Genomic DNA, 24,707 nt, shown 5'->3' with positions numbered 1-24,707 from the left:
ATTTACGCCGACGATCCCAGCTTCAAGCACAGCCGAGCGGCAACCCAGACCCAAACGTGACAGGGCGCGGCAGAGCACAGCGGACATTGGTACCCCTCGGTGCATCGGGAGGGGGAGGCACAGGATGCGCGAACAGGGCGAGGCCCCGCCTGCCGCAGCGCACCTGCCGGCGCGTTTCGGGCGACGGGGATGACGGGGATAACAGGAATAACGGGGAAAACGGAGCGGGCGGGAGTACGGCCGCGCCAGCGGGCCATGTAAGGCAGCGCCGGCCGAGCAGTCCCTCAGGCGGCCCGCGGGGGCGGAGGCGGCCCCGGCCGGACGGCGCGCTGGGTGGGCGGTGCCGCTGCAACGGCCGCGCCGGCTGCGGACACCCGCGGCTGCTGCCGAGCGCGCCGCACGGAGCTCCGCCAGCCCCGCCGCCATCCGCAGCTGGCGGTGAGTGCGCGGGCGCCGCTCCCGGGCCGACCGAGCACCGCTCAGCCGGGGGTGGGTAGGGGGCTGGGTGGGGTGCGTGTCGTGTGCGTGTCGTGTGCCGTGCCCCGTGCCCCGTGCCCGCTCCCTTCTTCCCATCGCGCCGCTAATCGATCGCAGCTCGGCTGCCGATTGCGCGAGGGGAGGGGGCGGTGGAGGCGCTGCCGGGGGTCTGGCGGCTCCGGTGTCCCTTCCCGGTGCCAGCCCCCACCGGAGGGGCGCCCGAGCCCAGCCCGGCACAGCCGCCGCCGCCGTCGTTATGTAACGCCCGCGGGGGGCTGCGGGCGGCGGTGCCGTGTCTCTCCTTGGGATTCACCTCCGTGCTGTCCCCCCGATGTTCTGTGCTCCCCTCTGAGAGCCGGGGACGAGGGACTGGCGGGGAGCGGGACTCGGCGAGGGGCTGCACGCCTTTTCCTGCCATGGGATAGGCTCTGCAGCCGCATCCCCCGATCGCCATCGAGGAGGGACGCGCGGCCGCAGCCAGCGTGGGACCGGGGCGGCTTCCCGGCTCCCGGCGGCAGCAGGTCCGTGGCTGGGCGATGCTGGAGGCTGGCTGCGGGCGGCCGGCGAGCCCCGCGCTGCGCCCGCGGGCGGCTCCTGGAGGAGCCGGGAAGGAGCCACCTTGCGCGCACACACCAAATGCTCCGCATTCAGCAACAAAGCCTCGGCCGCCCCAGCTGCTGCTGCTTCATGCGCTCGTGCAAAGGCAGCGGCCCCCTTTTATGGAGACCGATGCGGAGAGGCTATTTGCCGTTTCTTTTCTTTTCTTTTCTTTTCTTTCTTTCTTTTTTTTTTTTTTTTTTTTTTTTTTTTCTTTCTTGAAATGCCCAAGCGGTCGCTGGAGGGGCTTCGTCTTCAAGAGCCGCTGCTGTATAGCGTCCTCCACAAAACCAGCATCAGGTGTGGGAGACCATTTAGCGCCTCCAGGGTAATACTTGTAGGTGTACAGCCATGTACTCCGGGATGGAAAACAAGGACGAGACAAAATCCTGTGTTTTAATCTGTAACCCTGGCTAGCTCGTTTGAAAATAAATACGACCCCTCCCCTGTCAGATCACCTGCAGTAGCAGTTATTTCTCCAGTCCTGGGTAAAAGCTCTTGGACATTGGTGAAATTATTCCAAGGGGAAGTTGGGTGTATGCTACAAGGTGCCGAACGCACGTGTGAATAGCATCTTAAACACTGACAGATTCGAATCACGTAGGAGATGCTGCTGACAACCAGTTTCCCTATTCATGTTTGGCAGGCTCTACAAATGGCAGGTTTGGGAGGGGACAGGTTTTTTTAGGATTTTACAGAGGGTTGCATAACTCCTCATGTTTATTGAAAAAAAGAAAGAGGAGGAGCAAACCAAACCTCAGCCTGAAATGAAACACGTGGTGCGAGACTGTCTTTTACTGAGCCGTCCTCCTGTTTTCTCAGCTAGCATCATTAAATAGCATGCTTTAGGTGGGTTGGAAAGGGTTAGCATGAGAGTAAAACATTAAGGTATGAGGTTTTTTCCCCTCTAGTGATGTGAAAACTTTGAGGAAAACCAAAGAGATACCTATACACTTTCATAGTCCTAGGCTTAAAATAGCATCACTGTTTATCGAACCGTATTTTTTAAAGGCAATGGCCATTTTTTTAATCCTTTAGTGATGAGCCACTTCTTTGTGTTTTGGGAGACCCTATCCCAACTCAAACTTTCATCTCCCCAGTCCAAAATAAAATGCTATTTTGAATGCCTTTGTACATTTCTGAGGCACAGTTACATGCTTTTAAATAGTCCATCATTTGTAACTGCTGAAGTGTATGTCCAGTATTAAATTATAGTACAGTGTAATGCTTAGACAGCCTCCCATGCAAGGATCAAATTGCAGATAAAGTTCACATAGGAATCTCCTGCAATGCCTGCACTTGACCCTTGTAAATCTAAGAAAAGATATTTATAAATGGAAATACACATCCAGCAAGTGGTTCTTTCTGTGTCATATTTAATCTGTGGCTTGACTGTGGTGAAAAAAAATTTTTATTTAATTTTTATAGTAGATATATTCATTCCAGTTACTTTCTAGAGGCAGCTGTGTGATTGTAGTGGTTTTGGTATTTTAATATTAATTTGCTATTTGATAGTGGTATTGGTATTTATGGTAGAAACTGTTTTTGCTTCTTTTTTCTTGAGCTTAATTTGAAAAAATAAAATAAGAGTCTTTCAAGGAGTGAGGCAGTCAGTTATGTCAATTTATGTTAAGGTAAGTATTCTCATTATACGTAAAAGCAATTAATTTTACTCAGTATATCTCATAGCACTTCAGAGAATAAGCCATGCAATGTTTAACCTTGACAACTTGCTTTCAGGTGATAAGCTAAAATACAAAATAAAATGTCATATGTTTTTCTTGCTTTACACACTTTAATTAGGGAAATCTCCAGTGTGAGGATGTGACCATACTCACAAGCATCTATCTCTCTTTGTTTATATATTATTGCATATATTTCATATATTACAACAAGAGCAGTCATTCTGTGGCATAGTCAGTCATTCAGTCATGTAATGTCCTTTTTTATTTGTACATGCATACTGCTTGTAGGCTTGCATAAATGGAATGAATTCTCTTTAGCAAGCAGCAAAGTTGTTTTTTTTGTCTCCCCTCTGAAACCCATTTTTATGCTGTGCCTAACTGAAATAAAATGCAGGTATATAATTTCCACACTTACTCTTTCTCTGCTGTACTGGCAAGACTGCTGTGGACATAAGTACTTCTAGAAGTCTCTGCCAGTTAGTTCAAAGGAAATATTTTGGTTACTGTTTGTATTGCCATAGTGTCTGGAAGCTGTGGTCGGGGAACTTTACTAATGTGTTGTGTCCAGTATAATGGAACTAAAACTTGGGCATGGCCCTCTAAATATTATGATCCAAAATAAAGAACAAAGAACTGTGAGTGGTGCAAAAGAGAAATCAGGCTGATTTTAAGAAGGATACATTGGTATGTGTGTGCATTATCCAGCTGTGTACTTTCTCATTCTTGTGTAAGAGCAATGGGAATTGTAGAACTTAATGTAAGACTGCCACTGTTCTCTGAGGGTTATCGTTAGGGCATGAGAATGGCTTGGGTTTGGGGGATTTTGAAATACGTCTGACTTGACAAAATGCTGAAAACTAAGGTAAAAAATCTACATCAACCCATATGAAAAATTTTCTCTTCAGACTACCTAATTTTTACAGTTTTTTAAATCTAAGGTAATATTTTAAAATTTTGAAATGGAGTTTTCATTTCAAATTCCATTTGTAGAGGAAAATATTGTTTTTCCTGTATTTCATGTTGTTTTTCCTTTTCGTCGGTGTTTTCAGTAAGCTGTTCTAGCTCTTTCTTCATCTCTTCCCCCCTCATGTGCCTAACTCCCCCAGAAATACATAATAATAAATACACCTTCAGCTAAAAGACATTTCCCAAATTGCCCGTACATAGAAGTATTGCAAGAATTTCCCATTTCATTGTAGGCTGTTTTTTGGGATAGTCTGGAATAGCGATGAAAAGAACTGTGCAGTGAAAGGATGTCACTGGTAAAGTACCCCTATATAAATATGGTCTTTAAGTACCCAGGGACTGTACATGTGTTACAGGACAAGTATCCTGCTCAGGTTTCAGGACACTCTTCCTGAGTGGGTGTTTATCTCAAGTGCTGACAGAGCAGAACAGACTGATTCTGTGCTACTCAGTTTTCTTGGCTCACAGTGGTATGTCCATCAAAACAGCTAGGAAGTTTTTCTTTATTGTTAGTTGTGGTGGGTGGGCAATCATTTTGCTGCTGCTAACAGGGATTCTTAACTCTGTCAGGACTCTGAGGCAGCTGTGGAGAAGCTCAGGCTCTTACTCTTGCTAGTTGTCTTAAGGTTCCCTCTTTCTTTTCCTCCTCACCCTTCTCCTCCCTCGTAGTGTCCTGCATTTGTGGTGTGAGTTTTCCTTGTCCTGGAGGGAAACCCAAGAGGTGGCAACCAAAAGTTTACAGATCAAAGGTTCAATGCATTATGTGGCTGATGAAATGATAAAAATGAATCTGCAGTGTTACTGTTTTAAATAATCATATTAATTTTTGCTCAGTTTGGCTAATTTCAGGAATATGCTTCTGTGTCAGTGTTCATATATTGGGAGGATTTGACAAAATGAAGCACAGAGAAACTTAAAATTAAAAAAATCCATGAGATAACAGTTTTTGCTTGAGTCTCTGAGGATTGCGGTCCTAGTTCAAATTCTTAAATGGATCAATGCTAAGAAAATTCTTGCAGTAGTAGTGAAAATGCTAAGACGTCTTGCTCACAAAATTGTTTTTCCATTGTTGATGACACTGTTTAATTTAAAAACCTTTTTTGGCCTCTTTTGATTTGAGTATTGGAAGGAGTAGTACCCAAATATTTCATCTTAGAAGCGCTTATAGATGTGAAAGAACTTACTGATTTAGCAAAGTAAGTATTTCCCTTCTTATTTTGGACCAGGCTGTGGGTGGTTGCAAAAAATCTGTACTTAATGTTTAATTTATTTTCCTGTATTCCGACAAAAGTGAAGTAGCAGATTTTAAGAACATAACGGATCTTTAGACAGTCTAACCTGATTCATGTATTGGTTATATTGAGTTAATTATCCAAGAGCAATAACCTAGATTTGGTAAAAGTCTGTCTTTCAGAGATACTTGACTAAATATATCTTCCGTATTGAAGGCAGTCTAATGTGCCAACATAAGGATGTGAAGTATTTGCAGCTATTCTTGGGAGTTACCTTTAGTACCTGATATGATTGTCTCTTCGTAAGGAAGTCGTATTTCTAATTTGCATAGGTGTAGCCTGAATTTTCAAGTGTTGAGTTTTTTGATATCTTTGGTAGTAAAGAGCCATTTGGTAGGTGATTCAGTTTCTCTGCAGAGGTGTTTGGATCTCTCAAGAATTCCACCAATGTAATTTGTAAAGTGTCTTATGGTAAAACATCTTGTCTCATGATTTTGCATCTCTTGTATCACTTTCCTTTCTTTGATCAGAGGTAGTGCTTTGTGACTACTAAATCTTACAGTGCTTTCAAGTCTGTTAGCTCAGTTTTTCTTAGATTTAATTCTGTCCCTGTCAATAGTTGATTCTCTAGATACTTTTACTTATGGGTGGTACTCAAAGTCCCCCATCTTAATGGAGTTTGAAGTGATCTTTCTGTACAATCTTTGATCCGCTTTCATGGAGTGGATCTTCCTTACTTGTGGCTTTTCCAAAAATATTTTGAAAGGGTTCTGTGGAAGTTCCAAGTAAAGTCTGGTCTGGGTGGGGGTGGTGGGAGGATACAGTGTATGAAGAAGTGAGGCTAAGCAAGCTCTACAATTGTAGTGGATCCTGTACTCAACTAATCCTAAAGTGATGACAGGCCCAGTGTGTTATTTGGAGCTGTAAATTAATTGTGTGACTACTGTGGAGAGCAGCTGTTGTCTTCCACTCTTTTTGGGTCTGTGATTCGAAGTCTTTTTTTGATGCACCATGAAAAAATACCTCATCTAAACACTTGAGTCTCCTCATTCTTTAATTGGTGTCATATTCACTTTCTGCTGTGAAGGCAGTTCTAGACACTGGCTTGTATCCTTGCCTGTGTATGAAATTGCAGAATGTTTGTGTCCAGATTATTCATCTACCAATGATAGCAGCCTGGCAGAGTTTAGGATGAGTACTTAGAAAGTGGAACTCTCAAATGGAGAAGTGGCATAATAAAAAAAAAGGCATAATAAGGGTTTACCAGTACATGTTGTGGATGCCTTATTTATGCTTTTACCTTCATAGTTAAAACCTTGTGTTAGTATCCTGTAAGTGGTATTACAGGATATTGTGGAGCTAGTGAAGAGTTAGCTAGAGAATTTTTGCATACTTTGAATTGTTGTCAGGTGAACATTTGAAAGAAATAAGTTGCAATGGATCTGTTACTGATAAAGGTTTGTGTGTCTGTGTACAAATGCTTTGTTTATATAAAGAGGTGATGTTTATGAATTGGTTCTTTGAAATGGAGGAGTGTAATTCACTAAGAGCTAAACTTAGTTTTGTATTTCAAGCAACATTGTAGAAGTAACTAGCTGAATAGCAATAGTTTTTAGAAATACAACAGTAACAATAATTTGTCAACAGTCAAAATAATCTGTGTGCTGGATAACACATTTTCTAAATTAGATCCTTTAATGGCATATGTGATGGCATATGTTCACAGTCTGAAATACTGTTTTGCTGAGGAGAAACATTGGGCAGGTTAAGTAGGTACCTTTTCTGTTAATTTGTGCGTGTCCTGCTGAAGGTCTAAATGTATCTGCATGATCTGGCCAGCTTTGCCCTTGTCCATAGTGCTAAATTCACATATATTGTTAAGAGAACTCGAGGTTCAGCCAGATGCAGTTCCTCATAAAGCCTGCAAAAGGATTTCATTTTCTTTAGGTAAAGACGGCTTAACTGTAGATAGATTTGTTAGCTTTGCTTGTTTTGCAGTGGTCTCTGCTCATTTGCCTTCCGTGTTGTATACTAGGGAAAATGAATGGCTGTCATTCATTTCAGCATCACATGTGGAGAAATAGAATCAGGGCAGATCTCTGAATAGAAGTGCTTTAACTCTGGTTCCTGCAGGTAGCTGTGAAGGAAGCTTAAGGGAAGCTTTAAGAGCGGTCTAAAGCATTGCTTTTTATTAGGAGGATGTTGCATTTCTCCATCTGTTTGTCCTTCCCTAAGCTTGAATGTTTATGCAAAAATGTGGGAAGAAGATTCCATCTGCTGTACTTTGTCTCCGCTGTTTTTATTTGGCATAAATAATTACAGAGAGAAAATAAATGAGAATTCCCTTTCATTGCAATTTTGTTAAGTTTTTATAACAAGGGGAAGATGGATCAAGTACTAAAATAAACCAGATGCAGTCAGGCAAATCCAAATGCTTTGCACAGTTTCATAATTCATTATGCACTCAATTAACTCATAGAAATAACACCTCCTGTGCTCATTGGAAAGTTGCTTTCTTTTTTACTTGGATTGGCTAGAAGGTCTTAAGAAATTTTGGATGGCAGTTGCTTGTGGTACATTGGATGGGTTTTACCAACAGTGCAGTAACAGATTCTGAGAAAAGTTGTGCCCTGAGCACCTGCATGCTTGCCAAAACTTGGTGGGCATTAAAAATGAGCAGGAGAATGGAAGGTAAAAACAGGTAACACTGAACATATAAAACTAGTTGTCTGGGGCGTGTGGTAGAAAGGATTAAGAAATTAGGGAGGTATCAGGGCTAAGACTGAGACCCTGAACAGATAGTGCATTTTAGGTTGTAGGAGCCTGAGGAATTTACACTGCAGACTTCATTTACACTGCAGACTTTATTTACACTGCAGACTTCATAGCTAGATGATGGCCTTGATGCTCAGCATAAAGGTAACTTTGTGTTGTCATGTTGCGGGTTGTGCTGGAGGTGAGCATTACACCTGAGAAATAAGGCTGGCCTGAGCAAAGGTGAGTGTTACAGGAAAGAGGAGATGCTAGCAGTACCATTATTGCATTGCAGCTGTGCCATTGTGCTGTTGAGTTCTGAAAATTCATCAATCTTAGCAGTCAGAGATCTGCTTGATTCTTTAATGATTCTGCTGTTTAAAAGTGTGAATTGGAAGTTTCCCTTAATTCACGCTAGACTTTTGACCTCATTTTAGCAAATTCTTGGTTGATAAGTATTCTAAAGCATGAACAGTTTAAAAATACACTGCCTTTTCCATTAACATGAATGTATCTGAGGCTGTAATAATGCTGTAATGTTCTAGTCTGTTGTTCTGTGTTATACAGTTACACTCATATTCGTTTCCATGGTGGTTGATCTTGTGATATGACTTCCATTAAAACTGTTTTTAACACTGTTTAAAACTTCCTGCAAATGAAAGCTATTAGAGGTGAGCTAGACAAAGCAGATGAAAAAGTACATGGTATAACACAAAAAAATAGGCATTCAGATTTTTGTATCCTGCTGATATGTGTATCAGTCTTAAGCTGTGCCAAGGGAAATATAGGTTGGATATTAGGAAAAGGTTTTTCATGGAAAGAGTGATAAAGTTCTGGAATGGTCTGCTTGTGGAGGTGCTGGAGTCACCATCCCTGGATGTGTTTAAGAAAAGACTGGATGTGGCACTCGGTGCCATTGTTTAGTTGAGGTGTTAGGGCATGGGTTGGACTTGATGATCTTGAAGGTCTTTTCCAACCTACTGATTCTGTGATTCTGTAACAGGTGTATGTGTGTATATATATATATATAAATATAAATTTTTTTTTTTTTTAGAAAATAGTTTTTTTAATGTGGAGATCCTAAAGGGGTTTAATAGATTTGCAGCTAGTGAGAATATATTTTTATTTCCTTTATCAAGTCAGAGAGTGTTGGCTCTTAGAGTAGTTTACACTCATGTATCTGCTTTATGTGACTGTAATAATTAAAGTAGTGTCGAATATGGGTCCCAGGGTCCTCATGATGTTCTGAATACTGCAGAACAGACATGTTTCTTTGTCCCACTCCTTTGGTTTCCCTGTCCATGGCATGGCAGTGATGATAATTTGTGTTACAGATACTAAGCTTTCTGCTGAGCAAATAAGCCATGAATTAGTTGTCAGGGATGATGTAGTAAAGGTGCAGTGGTGAATTTTTGCCTGTTAGGATACATGCATATTCAGAATTGCATAAGCTTCTGAAATTGTTGGAAAAAATACTCTGGGACTTAGTAAGTCTTCCTTGCTGCTGAGAGTTGGATTACTTGTAAGAGCAATTCCCACAAATTTAAATCAACGCTATACCAGAACTTCTGCAGTTTGTTGACACCTGGAGAGGGTGTGGATAAGTGGAAGAGTGTAAATTAATATAAATCCTTCAGTAGAGTTGGCAGCTGGTTAGTACTGAGGCTTTGGTTATTCACACAGCTCTAGAAATTGACAACTGAAATTCACAGAAACATTTACCTCTTGTCCCGTGTTTTATGGAAGAATCCAGGTTAAGTGACTTTATCTAGTGGAGGCCTCCCAGCTCTCTGTCTGCAGATGACTATATATTCTAGTCTCTGGCTAAAAGAAAGTTTGATGATATTAGAAAACTTTTTCTAATGACTTAGACATGTGCTGAGAACACGGATCTGCACTTTCAGTCTATTTAGCATAAGATAGTAAAATGAAGTCAGTGGCTGGCATCAGTTAACATGAGTTAGTTTGATCTCTGGCTCAATTTCTGTTTAATGTGCTGTATTATTTACCTATTGCAGAGTGAGGGAAGGGAGAAGAACTGTTTTTTCATGTTACTACAGGACACAGACTGTAGCAGTTCATGACACAGCACTTAACTGTCTAAGTATTCTGTGGGTTTCTGAAACTCCATTTTTTTGGATAATAGTTGTTCTTTTGCAAACCTCCTAAACTCTAGCATCTGCTTGTACCTCTTTCTTATCTGGCTGCTTTTGGTGATGTGGACCTCCTTGCTTGGAGCATGCAGTATTTGGAGAGGATTGTATTGGTGGCTAGTCCCACCTTCTTTCTGCTGACTCTGGAAATTAGCATTGTCTAATTGTATACATATTAGACTTTTTGGATGGTGATGAAAGGCATTTCTTGGGTCAGCTGTAGTTGTTGTAGTCGGCATCTACACAGCTCATGCTTTTCAACAGTGGCTTAATTTTGTTTTACTGTATTTTGTAGTTGGTATTCTAGAGTAATCACTTTCTTTTGTCTTTCACTTATCTTCCTATTGTGGCCCTGCCCCAAATTACTCATAATCTTTACTTCTAGCAGAATGTACCGAGCACCCTTTGATTCCTTTTTCCAGGAAAAAGGGTAAGGAAGACTCAGAACAGCATTGGTGTTGGATTTTTGTCAAATAGCATATTCTTTATTTCTGTTTGAGAGATCATTTCTTCAACATGACATGATCTCCTTCCTTATCTCTAAACACTAAAAAAAGTTAAAGGAGCTGGCCCCATTCATAGTCTAATTTCATATCCTATGTTGTGCAGTTCTTTACCTTCTAATTATAGTATGTTAACAAATACAGTTCTCTTCACACTGTGTTGTTTGTAGTGTTAAGAAAGAAAAGTTTAAATTGAGACTAGAAATTTTTTTCTTAAATCCAGGTAGCTTCTTTTTAATATATTTCATGCTCTTACATAGGATTTTAACAAGTAAACTGTAATTATGATTCAACAAGGATTGTCCATAATAATATTTGGCAACCACTGCAGAGCCCTGGTTTTAATCTCTCCTTGACTTTCCGCTTTAGATGGCAAGGATTTATTTGAAATGAGTCTGTTTTGCATACCAGATTTCACCATTCAAAACTAAAGCCTTTTCTGTAGTGTGTCTGTTCTGCCTGATCCAGAACTACTCAAAAAACCCGAATACAAAGTTAATTTATTAATGAGTGAGAGAAGTTAGTATGAAACTATCTTTCTGAAGGCCAAATACATTCCTGAGCATTTTTCCTATAGCAAGTTTATAAAGTTTAAATTTATTAGCTACTGAGAGTAAGTAAAAAATTCTTTCATTTGATGCAACTATCATATTAAATACTGTATAAGATAGTAAAACATGATTCTGCTGTGCTGTGCAAAGTTGACTTACGGTTATACACAACAAATCACTAAGCAATTGGCCAGCAAGGCACTGACACTGGTTAAGGAAAGATTTTGTTCAGGAGATACTTAAAAATGTAGGCATGTGGTTATACTTTCCAATTTCAGATGAGACAGAATGGCACAGATATTTTCTTGTTTATAGCTTGTAAACTGTGCTATTGTTGTATCTTTTAAAGATACTCACTCTGAGTATAGCTTCTTAAGAGAATTGCTAAGAGCAAGCAGGAGCTATCCCTGAAAATGTTTTGGAAAGTTTATTTGCCACAAGATAGAATTACAAACTGATGCAAATCATACATACCTTACCATTGAAAATTTTCAGCTTTTCCTGTCCTGTTTCTTGCATACAAAGGTAACTTTGGTTTTTAATATCCTACACAGACTTGGTTTTTTGCTGATCTGTACTCTCCTTCTCTGGCCAGTTAATATTAGCTTGGAAAATTTCTGGCTCTCTATTTCAGCTCCAGTTGATTTGAAATGCTACAAGCTTGGAAGAGACTTCTGCTTTTGGAAGTCAAGCTTCCTTGAATGTAGAGGTACATCATAGATCTTCATGATCTGATTTTTAATTAAATACTCTATTGTATATGTTATGTCAATAGTTGGTTTTTTTTGTTTTGTTTTTTCTTATGTTCTTTTACGACTGTTTTGGTGGCAAAAGAATGTAGTGTGATGAAACAGAAGATTTTATCTAGACACATTTTGGTGAAAATATGTGTGCCTTAATGTTTGCAGTAGAATTTAATTTACTGCTCATTTTTTTGTTTTTTTGTTTCGGTGTTGGGATGCTTTCAGATAAGGTTTTTGAGGTAAAATTCCTCTTTGGACAGTAATCAGAATGCAAAGGAAATAGAAGTGGGAATTGGTTACTTTTTAAACTTTTTAATGAACTTGACATTTTCAAACTCTTTTTCCCCCCTCTGTGCTTCACTTTTTATTTCATTGGTGCACATACAATTCTCAGGCTACAGTTAGTAAATTTCTGTCATAATAATTTTAATTTAGCATTTTGGTTTGTTGGCCAAAACCTGTGCTGACTGTGTAAACAGAACAGAGGGATCCCCTGGCTTAAGATATAACAAGGGATTTAAGCATTTACATGTTTTCAAAAAAGGCAGGAGTAGTCCGAAAGTTCTTGTCTGCAGTAATGACATCCCTTCTCAGTATGCCTCCATCATGGATGTGTCCATTCCAAATGAATTCCACAGTTGCAGTTCTTTGGGCATAAACTTAAGAAATAAATGGTCTGGATAAGAAGAGAGACTTGTCTTGTACTTGTTAGCCCTTACATAATGTAACATAAGGGTTCTAACATTAATATTTTTGTTGTGTTTCAAAAATACTTAATTTTTCAGAAAAAAAAATAATTTATAAGTTGAAGTCCAGAAAATAAAGGGATGTTTATTTTTCCTTCAGAAATACAAATACATAGTAATGCCTACAGTGTAAAGGGCATACTTCTATTCAAATCAACAGAGTGACTGTGATGATTGCCATTTAAGAAAAAAAAAAAGGAGCAAATATTAACTGTTCTTTTGATGGCTGGTGTAATGGTGGTGAAACTAGTTTTGTGTTCCTAGTTTCTTGCTATAGCATTTTTTTTTTCTAATGTGCTAGAATTTTTTTCCCAGATGGGCAGAGAGTTACATAGTTCTCTGTTTAGACTGATTTTTGATGGTGGAGGGTAGTGAGTTCTTTTTAATTTTATAGACTATTTATTCTTCATATGGACTTCATATGTTGTGACATGAACTCTAGCATGTAGATTGACAGAAAGTAATCTAGTGCAAATTAATGCGATAAGTTTACCCTCCTTTTCTTTGTAGCACAATGGCTGAAAAATCAGCAAAACCAGCAAAACGGTTATCCTCAGAATCAAACTCCCATGAGGGAGCTACGGCAGGAGAAATAAGTGCTCTGGAAGAGGCCTTTAGAAAATTTGCCGTCCATGGTGATACGAGAGCCACAGGAAAAGAAATGCATGGGAAGAACTGGTCAAAGCTATGTAAGGACTGCAATATCATAGATGGGAAGAATGTGACAACCACAGATGTTGACATCGTCTTCAGTAAAATCAAGTAAGTGCATTTTAGCCATAATTTCATTGTCTTCCCTCTCCCCACCCTCCCCCGCCACCATGTTTTATAGATACCGTCTAAATTTACCTTCTGTTGCTTCTGATGTTGTGAGACGGTGTTTGACAAACTCAATCTCTTTCTTGTTCCTTTACAAATTTTTTTTGCTTGGTCTGAAAATACAGCTTTGAGCTTCTGACCTACTGTCTTAAATTGACTTCAGTTTCACAAGTGTTATACTATACAAGGACTATGATGTGATCAGGATAAATGCAGGCTGTTCCAATAAACTGGTCTGCAGTAAGTGCTGTCAGTATTTCCTGAAAGATATCTGAATGAAGTCAGGATGTCAGGATGGTCTTGCCAAAGCTTGGCCTCAGAGGACGGAGGCTTAGGTGGGATATGTACTAAAAGTCAGTATTCTAACAGCAGTCATGATGTCCAGCACAACACCAGCTCAGGTTTGAAGTGTAGGGCCATGCCAGACTGATGATGACCCTTGGCTATGATGAATTAGGATTATCTTGGTTGTATGATCTTATTTTTGTGACTGGAGCTTTAGTGAAACTTTGTCCCCAGTTGAAAACCTAGGCAGGCTTACTCAGAAACTTGTCAAATCTAAGACAAGGTATTAAAGGAAGTATATTAATAAGGCATTAATCTGTTATGGCATGTTCTGGATGAAGTCCCAGATAATATTTTTGGTTTTGCTTTATGTGTAGAATTGGATTATTTTCACCTTTCATATTCCCATGGCATCTAATATGATAATCTTGTCTTTTCTGCTTTTTATTACCACATTAATTGTTCAAATTGTCTCACATGTCATTGTGTTAAGGAACATACTTTTTAAAGGGGTCCCTTAATTGTACTTGTAGCCTGTAGGAACACTTATTTGGCTTGTGCACTCAACTGTTGTGGTGTAATGCTGGGAGAACATGTGAACTGCATTGCTTACAAGGTAGTTGGAAAATCTTGCTACAACTGCAGACCATTTAGACTGCATCAAACTGGAGAGAGGCAGAGAAGAAAAGATCTTTAATCTTGAAAGTTGTCTGTGTAACATATATAGTTAGAATGACCTTATTTATTTGATTGATTTCTCTCTTTGCTTCTTTTCTCCTTGAGGATCTTATCTATAGGGATAACTGAAAACACTACATATGCACACTCCCACCCTCTTGTCCTTGTTTCAGACCCTACTTGAATGGAGTTAGAGAGCCGGCTTATTTGAAATTTTCTTTGACTTTCATCAGCTTAAAATTTTGTTTTATTATTTCTTGTAGATAAATATAATCTTAGTGCTACTTTCTTATATGAGTTTCTGGACTCTTTAGTGACAGGATGACCTCGTGATATGGCATAAACAGAGGTACAGCATTAGCAGATATAAGGAAGTATCAGGTTTGGTGACTGGGGCAGAAGGAATCCCGTCCTGTTGTGCAGGAGTGAATTGTAAGGTACCTGAGCCTCCCGGGGAATGTTAGCAAATCCCCTTGCTGCTGTTGAACGCTCCCAGCTCAGCTTGGGGGTTCTTGTCTTTGCCTCTTGAGGGGGAGGGCTACCTCAGGACTTTCTCAGACCTCGCTGCTGTGACCACTGTAAAGTGTTGTCATTTCTCTTGGAAGAGGCATACCATCTTTTCCTCTATCCAGTTGTCCTGGTTTAACCTCAGCCAGTGGCCGAGCCCTGTGCAGCCACTTGCTCACTCCCCCACCAGCAGCACTGGGGAGAGTATTTAGAGTAAAAGCTGGAAAAGTCACAGGTGAGATAAAGACAGTTTAATAGAAAAAGCAAAGAAAACAAGAAATTAATTCAGTGCTTCCAATGGGCAGCCTGATGGTCTGCCATCCCCAGGAGAGCAGAGCCCATCACATGTTAACAAATTGGGAATACAAACACTATCACTCCAAATGTCCCCCCCTTCCTCCTTCCTCCCTCCACTTTATTTACTGACCATGATGTCGTGTGGTCTGGAATATCCCTCTGGTCAGTTGGGGTCACTCCACCTTTCCTGCCTGGGTCTCCTCCCAGCCTCCGAAGCACCCCCACATTCATTGTCAGCATGGCAGTATGGAAAGCAGAAAAGGCCTTGGCTTTTCTGGACGTGCAGAAGTCCTGCTCAGCAATAACAAAAATATCACTAAATTATCAACCGTATGCTCAGCACAAATCCAAAATAAAGCCCCATACCAGCCACTGCGAAGAAAATGAACTCTACCCTAGCCAAAATCAGCACTCCAGTATTTAATAGCTTAGTAGATAACTGCATCAAATGCAAAAGTATCTTAGTTTTAATTGTTTAATTTTTTGTTAATTCCTCAACCTGTACATGTAACATATGTTTTATATATTCTTCTCTTTTAAAGTGATTTTATTTTTAAATGATATTGCTTAAGTGGCATGTGGGAGCTGAGATTTGCAGTCCTTATTGGGAAGGTCTGTATTTTTGAATGTATGCTTTCAGTAGGTATACTTCCACATTTTCTTAACTGTTAGGGTTTTGTGAATTTTTTACATTTTTGTTCTTGAGTGCATGTGTCAGCAATTCTTTTTAGTCTAGATCACATTTATTTCACATATAATACTTTAAGTTTTAAAAAGGGAAGATCTAATGGCTATAGGAACTCAAGTGTCAGTAATATGCTTTAACTTAGGAGGATTAAGCATAAGCTAGGCATACAGGATTTCTTGAGCATGTTCAGACAGCTATTTTTCCTTGCTTTCTCTTTTACTTCACATTTAACCCCGCAGCTCAAGGATAATGATAGATTTGGGAATGCATCAAAGCAGGCAGACTCACATAATAAACTCACACTCATTTTTATTTTACAAGCAGCTTTTTCCCAGCAGAGCTCTGTGGTTTTTTGACAAACCAAGTTTTTCCCCATCTATGTTAAATGTAAAACCTTAACCACTATAGAAGAATCTCCAACTCCCTCCAAAAGTGTGAAGTGCGACTTCCATGCTTCAATAAGAATTTTCCTTATGGTTACCAGAAGGCTTTGTGCATCACTCTTGATTTTGAGCTCTTGAGCTAAAGTGTGTCTCACAAGATTAGCCTCAGCCTAGGATTCTTACGATCAGCCAAAGTGATGGTTCAGTAGGATGGGGCTGGTGGATTTTAGCAGTTGTAGGCTAGCCAGGGAACACAACAAACATTAAAAAAAAATGTTTGCCAACGTCTGCCACCCAACTACAATTGCCATCTAGCATTGTGTTAGAACTTGCAAACATATTTTCTGTTCTGTTACTGGGAAGCCACTGTACCTAGCAGGGTTGTTTTCTATTAGAGTTTATGACAATGGCACATGTTGTTCAGACACTGGAAAATAATTAATCTAATGGAAATGTTCTTTGGATTTATGAGTTACTATGTATAAAGCCCACATTTGTTGTCTTGCTAACTTTCCCAGGCTTTATTTATTGTTCTAGTAGATACTGGCAAAATAGGTAGGAGCTAAACATTGCTGATAGGGTAAAGTAACAAGGAAATTAATAGGAGATGTGTTTACTTAAGAGCTACTGAAAGATAATGTTTTATTCACTAATTGGCAACTTGCTCTGCTCCAGGAGAAATTTTACCTCTGAAGTAATGAACATTTTTGTACACTTAACACCCCTTCTCCACCTCTGCCCAACCAAGTGAACAAAACTTCTGAAAGTTTTAAATAGTCTGTGATACTTCTTGAAAGCTGGGACCTATGTGTCTGTCTTTCAGAGATTAGTTAATTTGAAGTTTAGTGTTGTTATAAAGTTTGAAGAAATTCCATTGAACCTTTGTTACAAATAAGAAAATAAATATGGAATGCATGAGAATGTCAGGTCAGGCTGAAATGTAGTTTGTCTGTTTATCTTGCTTAAAAGGTCTGCTGAAGGCCTTCATGTGAGCACAACATTTATATGTATTTGAGGATAAGAAGAAGGACTAGTCTAATACAAAGAATCCACAGTAGCAGACATGAAAGAATTATTGCTGGAATTGCATTCTTTGGAAAGAAAATATGTAAATTGGGTGATCTCTCCCCTTCTCCCCCCAAATATTTTTGTGTAACAGTAATTTGTAGGACCCCACAAGTCCTTCCAACTTGGTGGATTATAATACAATTTTATGTTCGTTAAAATTGTTAGCTCAGAACATACAAGAAATGAAAAAGAATTTTGCAGTGGAATTACTTGAAATGAAAAGCTGAAGCCCACCTATAAGAGTAGCCATCATATGTATGAATATTTATGATTTGCTTCTCTAGACAGCAGAGTTAAAACACCTACGTTTATGCCAAATATTTGGATTGCATTAATGCAGTTGGAACAGTCTGCAGTTTCTGTAATTAATAGGAGAGTTCACTTTTCTTATTTTTTAGGCTATAAAGCTTACAATAAAGCTATCTCTTATAATGTCATTAACTTTTCATGAATCCTGTACTTGGAAGAGCAAAAGAAATTGTGACGAGTGAATGACAAAAGTTCTACCATATCTTATGGGATGAAATCTGTTAAAAAATGCACCAAAGCCAACAGTAGCGTACATAACTGTAAATGTAATTATGCAGTAAGATTTCTTTTTTGTAGTTTCATGGTCAACACTTGAGATGTTGTACTCCTTTTTTCATATTTTCCTTGGACTACATAAAACAGTAACACCAGTTGCAGGGTAAATTTTAATCTCAAAGCTAGCCTAAAGTTACTTGCTTAAAGTTATGTGAAAGTCCCTTCTGCTAATTGATACCAGTAAAACCTTTTCTCTGTAAATGGCAAAGGAAGCAACCTCTTCTCAGAAAAAATGGCTTACGGAATTGTTAAAAAAAAAAAGCCTGAAAATACTTCCTAGGAAGTGATTTTTTTAACTGGTCCATAAATTCACTGACATACTTGAAGACAAAGAATAAGTCACAGTCATATTCTGTGGGAAAGGTAGTTTTCGTAAATTACTGTAGCTGAAGTATTTGTGACAGGACCAAAACTAGTAGTCTGACTTCTTTTGTTATGATAATATCTTCAATTTCCCTGTATCTCAGGTTTCTGCTAAAATGTAGGAGTTTAGTATCAATATCTTAGTAATATTAGATCATTCAATGCATTAATTTTTCACATACTATCTGAACCTTATACAGACAGCTTTCTTTTATATTTCTTTAATGAAAAGCAATAATGCAATCTGGGCCCACTGAATTTAGAGACATACAATATGCAGGCATGCAGTAGCATTTGAAGATGGATGTTTTTCATGACAGTGGGAATTCCATGGGCATCTTTGCAGTCACTGAAACACTTGCCTGCTTTCTTGGAAAAGTTCTTCATTAAATGTTTCTTTTCTGGTACTCTTCTGGAGTTCCAAAGGTTTGTAGGGTGTGTGTCTTTTATTTTGCTTGCAGAGTGCAAGTATGGATTTAGTGGATCTTGTTGCCTTGGAGAAAGCAAGGTCATTGGTGACAGAGGAGAAGGGCACTGAAGAGTTCTGCGTTTGGTATGAAAAGCAATGTGTGGCTGCATTCTTCTTGTTCCAGCAAGACGGTGAGACACAACAGTCTAAGAACTTCAGGATTTTTGTATTAAGGAGAGCAGAGCACCCAAGAATAATAGATGCTACTGAGCTCTTACCAGCATTCCAGCATGTTGCCTTAGGAACTTAAATTTCTTTGTTTATTGAGGGTCAACAACTGCTCTGGGAAATTTGATACGTTAGCAATGCTGTACACATACTCCACTTGTTGTATGTAGTTAACATGGTCATAGTAATAGTCCCTATATAAATATCTCTGCACTTATTTTAGAAGTGTTACCATTGAGCACTGCAAGAATATGTTTTAAGCACTGCCATAAAACTGCTAATTCTATGACATTATTAGATAGAAAAATAAAAATATTTCTGTTTACCCTGGCATGTTACTATGGTTGCAGGCAGGCCTGGGTGACGTCAGCCCTTGGATCCATTGTGAGCATTTATTTAGGTAGCCATCTCCATGGAAACATTTGTTTGTTTTGATGTTACTATGTGTTAAATTCTAAACAAATTTTTGTGGTTCTATACTGGATTGTTATTGAAGATTAATTAAGCTACAGAAGCCTTGTAAATATACCTTACTCCCTGCCCTCTAAAATATTCTTGGTAAAAGATCAAGTGGAAGCATAATTGTCTTCTGAAATTCCATTAGTATTTCCTGATGTTGCTTTGACATGTTTTCTTGTTGCTGAGGAAGCCATGTATTCTAAAGCCCAGAAAACTCTCCTCCATCTTTTTGAGAAAAGATGGTTTTGTTCCTATGGAGAATCTTCGCAACACACTTTATTGTGCCCTGACTTTTGAGCAGACCCAGCCATGCGCTGTCCGCACTGTCTTGCGCACTTGGCTGTTTAGCCTAATTCCCACAGCCTGGATCAGTCAGGTCTCTGCAGGAGCACTTCCACCTGAGAACAGCTGGGCCTTAATGCAGCAGTAGTTCACTGTGGCTGCAAGACTTGGGTAATGTTTGCTCTGAGAAGCTGGCAAGAAAACTCTCGGCAAGAATGAGTATGGGCTTTCCCCATTTGTCAGCTGTAATATAATTGTTGTCTTTTCTTTGTATTGAATAAGAATGATACTTCTTGCTTCCTTTTTGTATTTGAAAGGACTTGTACTTTGACACCTGAGCTCATTCAAAACAACTATCTGTCCATGAGGTTTCTCTGAAGTAAATAGTCTTTAATGGAGATTTTTACCAAAGCCTCTCTTAAATTTTTCAAGTATTTAAATAGGTATGTAGTGGTCTTTATGTATAAATGAAGTACCTAGTAGTTGCAAGCTTTGTTTTACATCCCTATTGGAGACATTCTTTTGGCAGTGACATAGAAAAGGATTTTTGTAATCCTACTTTATGCATGAAGTAGGCATAACAGTTAACTTTTGTACTTTAGTATGGCTGCATCAGGAAATAAGTTTTAAGTGCATATAGAACAATATGCAGAGGAAAATCTTTTCTGGTAAGTCTCAGGCAAATTGTGAACTGTGCATTTTTAGGTAGAAATGTAGGTAAGTTTCAACAGAAAGTGTTCTTTTTTGCGACATCTATATTTTAGTTGAAATTAAGAGCGAAGTGCCTTTTTTCCTAAAGAACCAAATGTAATGTTGCCATTTGCACTTTATCCTTCGAATGTTTTTTGTTTAAAAAAAATCACAGCAGCTCTTCTGCCAAGAGGCATAAATTCTAAAAGCAAAACAGTGATAGCCTATGAGAAGGAAGGAATTCACTTGCTGTAACATAGGCTTATTTTATGCATGTATAATGGGTAAATGTTATACCTGTAATGATGTTTGCTGATTAGGATTTTAAAAACACCATTTTACAGGACATCACATGAAAACCTATAGATTAGGTGGTGGGTGATTCATTTCCCAGCTGATACGGAATGCTGCATGATGTCATACACAGTACTATATATAGCAGCTTGCTTGGTATTTGCCACACTTTGTGGCCCATTCCACATGTGTGCTACACAAACTTTTACTGGCTTAGAGTAGAAGTCAGTTGTTGTTTTGGTTTGTGGGTTTTTTTTGCAGGTCAGCCAATTGCACCATAATTTAAAACTACCCCCTTTTCATTTATAAAAGCAGCTATGTGAAATCTGCCCTAGTTTTACTGACTAAATAAACTAAGTAACAGGCAAGTATTTTCCAGATTGTTAAATATCAGTTTTGATTTCATGGATTGAAGTAGAAGATGATTAAGATGCAGAGGACAAGGCAGCCTTGTCTGCAGCAACCAGGTGATTGTAATGTTTAAGGTCCTGAGGGGAATGATCAAGATTAACAATAGAATTACAAACCTGAACTTCAGAAGGGCAGATCTTGGCCTCTGCATTTTTTTCTCTGGAAGCTGCCCTGGAGAGTAGAGGCGTCCAGGAGAGCTGGTTGGTCTTCAAGGCAACTTCTTCAGGGCACAAGAACGTTTCATTCCCATGTGCAGGAAGTCAGGAAGGATGGCAACGGGCTGGCAAGAATAAACGTGGAGCTTCTAACTGGGCTGGACCCACGAGAAGGAGGTATGCAAGAGACGGAAGCTGGGGCAGGCTTTGTGGGAGGAATAAAGCCCATGCATGAAGAAACAGAGTGAGCAAAGTTGAAGTTCAGGCCAATCACCATAACCTCAGTCCCTGGGGAGGTTATGAAGTAAATCCTTTTGGAAGTCCTTTTTTAAAACACAAAGGACAAGAAGGTGATTTGGAGCAATCAGCATGGATTTGCCAAGGACCAGTTTTGCCTGATTGACCTCATTGCTTTCTCTGATGAAATGACTGACACTGTGGGTAAAGGGGTGTAGTTAGTATACATTGATTAAAGCAAGGACTTGACTCCAGTCACATCATCACCAAATTGGTGAGGTGTGGGCTGGAGAGTGGGCCAGCAATCTAGGGGGCAGCTCTAGAGGTGGTGATGGTGTCAGTGTTGTAGTTTAATAATACCCAGCTGGAAAATAAGCCCAATGTAGCCGCTCTGTTTCTGCTACCAGTGGGCTGGGGAAGAGAATCAGAAGGATAAGAGTGAGAAAACTCATGGGTTGAGTAAAAATAGTTCAATAGGAAAAGGAAAAATCACTCACACAATCAAAGGAAACTAAGGAAGTAATTTACTGTCCCATGGGCAGGCAGGTTTTCAGCCATCCCCAAAAAAGTACGGCTCCGTCATGCAGAATACTGACTTTAAAAGATGATCACTCTGAATATCCCCCACTTCCTCCTTCCCAACGTTTGTATGCTGAGCTTGATATCATATGATATGGAATATACCACGGGTCAACTGAGGTCAGCTGTCCTGACTGTATTCCTTCCCTTGCTCCTTGCATACCCGCAGTCTTCTTGCTGAAGGAGCAGCAGGAGAAGCAGAAAAGGCCCTGAAGCTATTTTGGTGCTGCTCAGCAATAAAAAAAAAATCTCTATATTATCAACACTGTTTTCAGCACAAATCTAACATACCACTTCATACTCGTCACTGTGAAGAAAGTTAACACTACTCCAGCCAAAACCAGCACAGATGAGAAACTTCTGAAGGTGAGGTGACAGCAGTCCTTGCAGTAAGTGTGAGTTGTGGCAGCAAGTTGTGGTAGCTACGTCTGGGCTGCATGAGTCAGTGTGTGGTCAGAGCAGGTCTGGGGAGGTGATCCTTGCATGCAGCTTGCACTTGTAAGACTGTATTGGGAGTGCTGTGCCCAGTCTGGGGCTCCCCTGTGCAGGAAATAGATTGTTACACGGAACAGGCCTGGTGCAGGGCCACCAAGATGGTCCAGGGCTGGTTTGGTACATGGTGACATGTAGAATAAATACAAGTTTCTCTGTGCTTCTGTATAGGCAGTAGAAATTAAATTCTTGTTTTGAAGTTAGAGTGGAAATTTTATAGGGAAAAAATGTGTATATGGATGCTATTTACTCCTAAAAGTAGACATGAGCTAGAAATCCTTCATCTCAGAAAGAGGATTAATATACTATATATGTTTCAATTAGATATATTTAATCTGCCTATGTGTCTAAAACTGCTTAAACAATTTAGATGTAGTCTGCTTGGGATCTGATGTTTGTGATCATTCTTCAACCTTTTTGTTTGGCGTTCGTTAAAAAAACAACAGTGGCTTGACTTGAAGAGCCTAATTGATGTACTCTTTCCATTACCAAGATGTTTAGGAGGACTTTTTTGCAACTGAATTGGAGCAAGTCTCATTAAAGACTGGAAATGAAATCCTCACCAGGATTAGTTAAAATGGTGTTACTTTCTGGCATTATTGAAGTGGAGTTGCTTATCGTTTACTTTTGTGTGGGTGTGTCTGTGCATGTGCTAAAGCAAAGCAACACGAATGAAATCCAAATTTTATCTGAAGCTTGACCTCTGTTTCTGACTTTCTGCAGTCTTCTAATGCATGTGCATGTATTCCCATGAATTTAAAAACAAAGTCAATACAGTTTTAATATGGAGTTCTGGTACAACGCCCCCCACACCCCCAAAAAGGGCAGACTTTCCCTTTGAAATTTATTTTTCCATGTTACAGTCATTTTTTGTTTCTTCTTTTTACAAAGGTTGTGGATATTACCAGCAGACCGATAATTTCAAAACCTTGCTGAGACCATGAATGTTGGTGCTGATTCTGCAGGCTCCCAGACCATTTTAATTGCATAAAGAAATCTCCATGGCAACTTCTTCTAGGAGGATGTGCTGTTAGATAGTGAAGTTTTATGGTGGAAGGAGCAAATGTTGGAAAGCGTTAAGTTTCAGCGAGAAAAGCTGACTGCAGCTGACAGTGTAGCCAGGAGTACTGTGGCCAAGGTGTTGCACCCTTCTGGTGAGGAGTAAGAGGAGCAGCTCACTGACTGCCTGTCACCAGTGTTTTTGGCAGTGCAGGCATTCCCAGCACTGATTGCTGAAGAGACTCAGTCTGTCCCTCAGGCAGGCAGGGACTGTTTCTGTACCCTCTGGACATTTTTAATTCAGGAAGGAAAACCAGCCAGAAAACCCAACTGCAGGGTTTTGCATCATTAAGTTTCTGCCTAAGCTGTGGAGCAGCTTTAAATCAAGCCCAAATCTTTGTCAGCGTTGGCAAGCGGTGGAAAATACCTTGAGGCAAAGTTGTTTCAGTGGAGCCAAGAGTTCATTGTGAAAGCGAGGGCACTCGGTGTCTGTTGGGAAGGTGTGATATTCCTGAAGTCCAGTATGTTTTCTCGGTGCTTTTCCTTCCCAGGAATTGGTTGTGGAGAACCTTTTGGGAATAGTGCCATGCCGTGTGCAGAGCTGCCCAGCACAGAGTTCCCGCAAGCTGCCAGGGGTTGTGGTGCTGCAGGAGTGACCCTGTGCAGCTGCAGGAGTGTGGTGCTGCACTGCCCTGCTCGTGGAGCCCTTTCCCCTGTGCTGGGTGCAAAGCTTTGTGACATTTGCTTGGGTTTTGAACTGTGAGCTTTGAGGAGGGGATGGTAATGTGTGCTGACAGAAAATGGGGAACGCTACCTTGGCAGCACTGAATTGTCTTTCCTCTTCTTTTGCCTCAGCTTTGTTCTGGAAGGAAGAGCGTTGAAAGTGTGGGAAATCTTCCAGTCTCGCACTGTTACCTTACTTTCATGGTTGAGGCTTCACTAGCTTCACGTGATGCTTCTAGCCTTTTGACACAAGAGTTGATTTTATGGGGTCTTTTGAGTCCATAAAATCAATACAATTTTCCTGCCGCAAACAAGCCAAGCCAGTGCAGCTGCAGAGCTGTCACTTCATATATTTTTCCTTTGCGAACTGGTATATACTTCTCTTTCCTTATTCTCATTTAGCTCAGAACAGCTAAAAGTTTTCTACAGTGCTGCTCTTCTAGGCAGAAACATAGAAGACTCTGAAGAAAAGGATAAGCTACCACCATCCTCTGGTGAGCAGGAGCCAGCACATCTGTTTGTCTCTGCTGATACAGGAGAGCATTGTACCACGTAGTGCCGTTTGTGATCATGGGCATAAACAGCTGCAGAACACTGGTGATCTTTGGCACCAGGCTGTGACTCTCATGACACATGACAGCACTTGCTTCATTGCCCAGATGTCTTGCA

General features: G+C 40.1%; 1 protein-coding gene across 2 annotated transcripts; it reads left to right on the top strand.

Moving 5' to 3' along the window:
* Window positions 1-403: 403 nt before the first annotated feature.
* On the top strand, window positions 404-24,707 carry LOC121348215 (tubulin polymerization-promoting protein-like). Of its 2 annotated transcripts, none has more exons than XM_041427496.1 (3): window positions 404-489; window positions 12,918-13,169; window positions 24,441-24,707. In XM_041427496.1, exons 2-3 carry the CDS (start codon window positions 12,922-12,924, stop codon window positions 24,592-24,594), a joined length of 402 nt encoding a protein of 133 aa, XP_041283430.1. In that variant the 5' UTR covers window positions 404-489; window positions 12,918-12,921; the 3' UTR covers window positions 24,595-24,707. The 2 variants fall into 2 exon arrangements, with proteins under 2 accessions (XP_041283430.1, XP_041283429.1); XM_041427495.1 differs by having other exon boundaries at window positions 410-438.

The sequence above is a fragment of the Onychostruthus taczanowskii genome, unplaced genomic scaffold (assembly GCF_017590055.1).
Source record: "Onychostruthus taczanowskii isolate IOZ18803 unplaced genomic scaffold, ASM1759005v1 scaffold115, whole genome shotgun sequence".
Taxonomy (NCBI): domain Eukaryota; kingdom Metazoa; phylum Chordata; class Aves; order Passeriformes; family Passeridae; genus Onychostruthus; species Onychostruthus taczanowskii.
The sequence above is the reverse complement of the archived record's forward strand: the minus strand, read 5'-3'. Positions and strand labels throughout refer to the sequence as shown.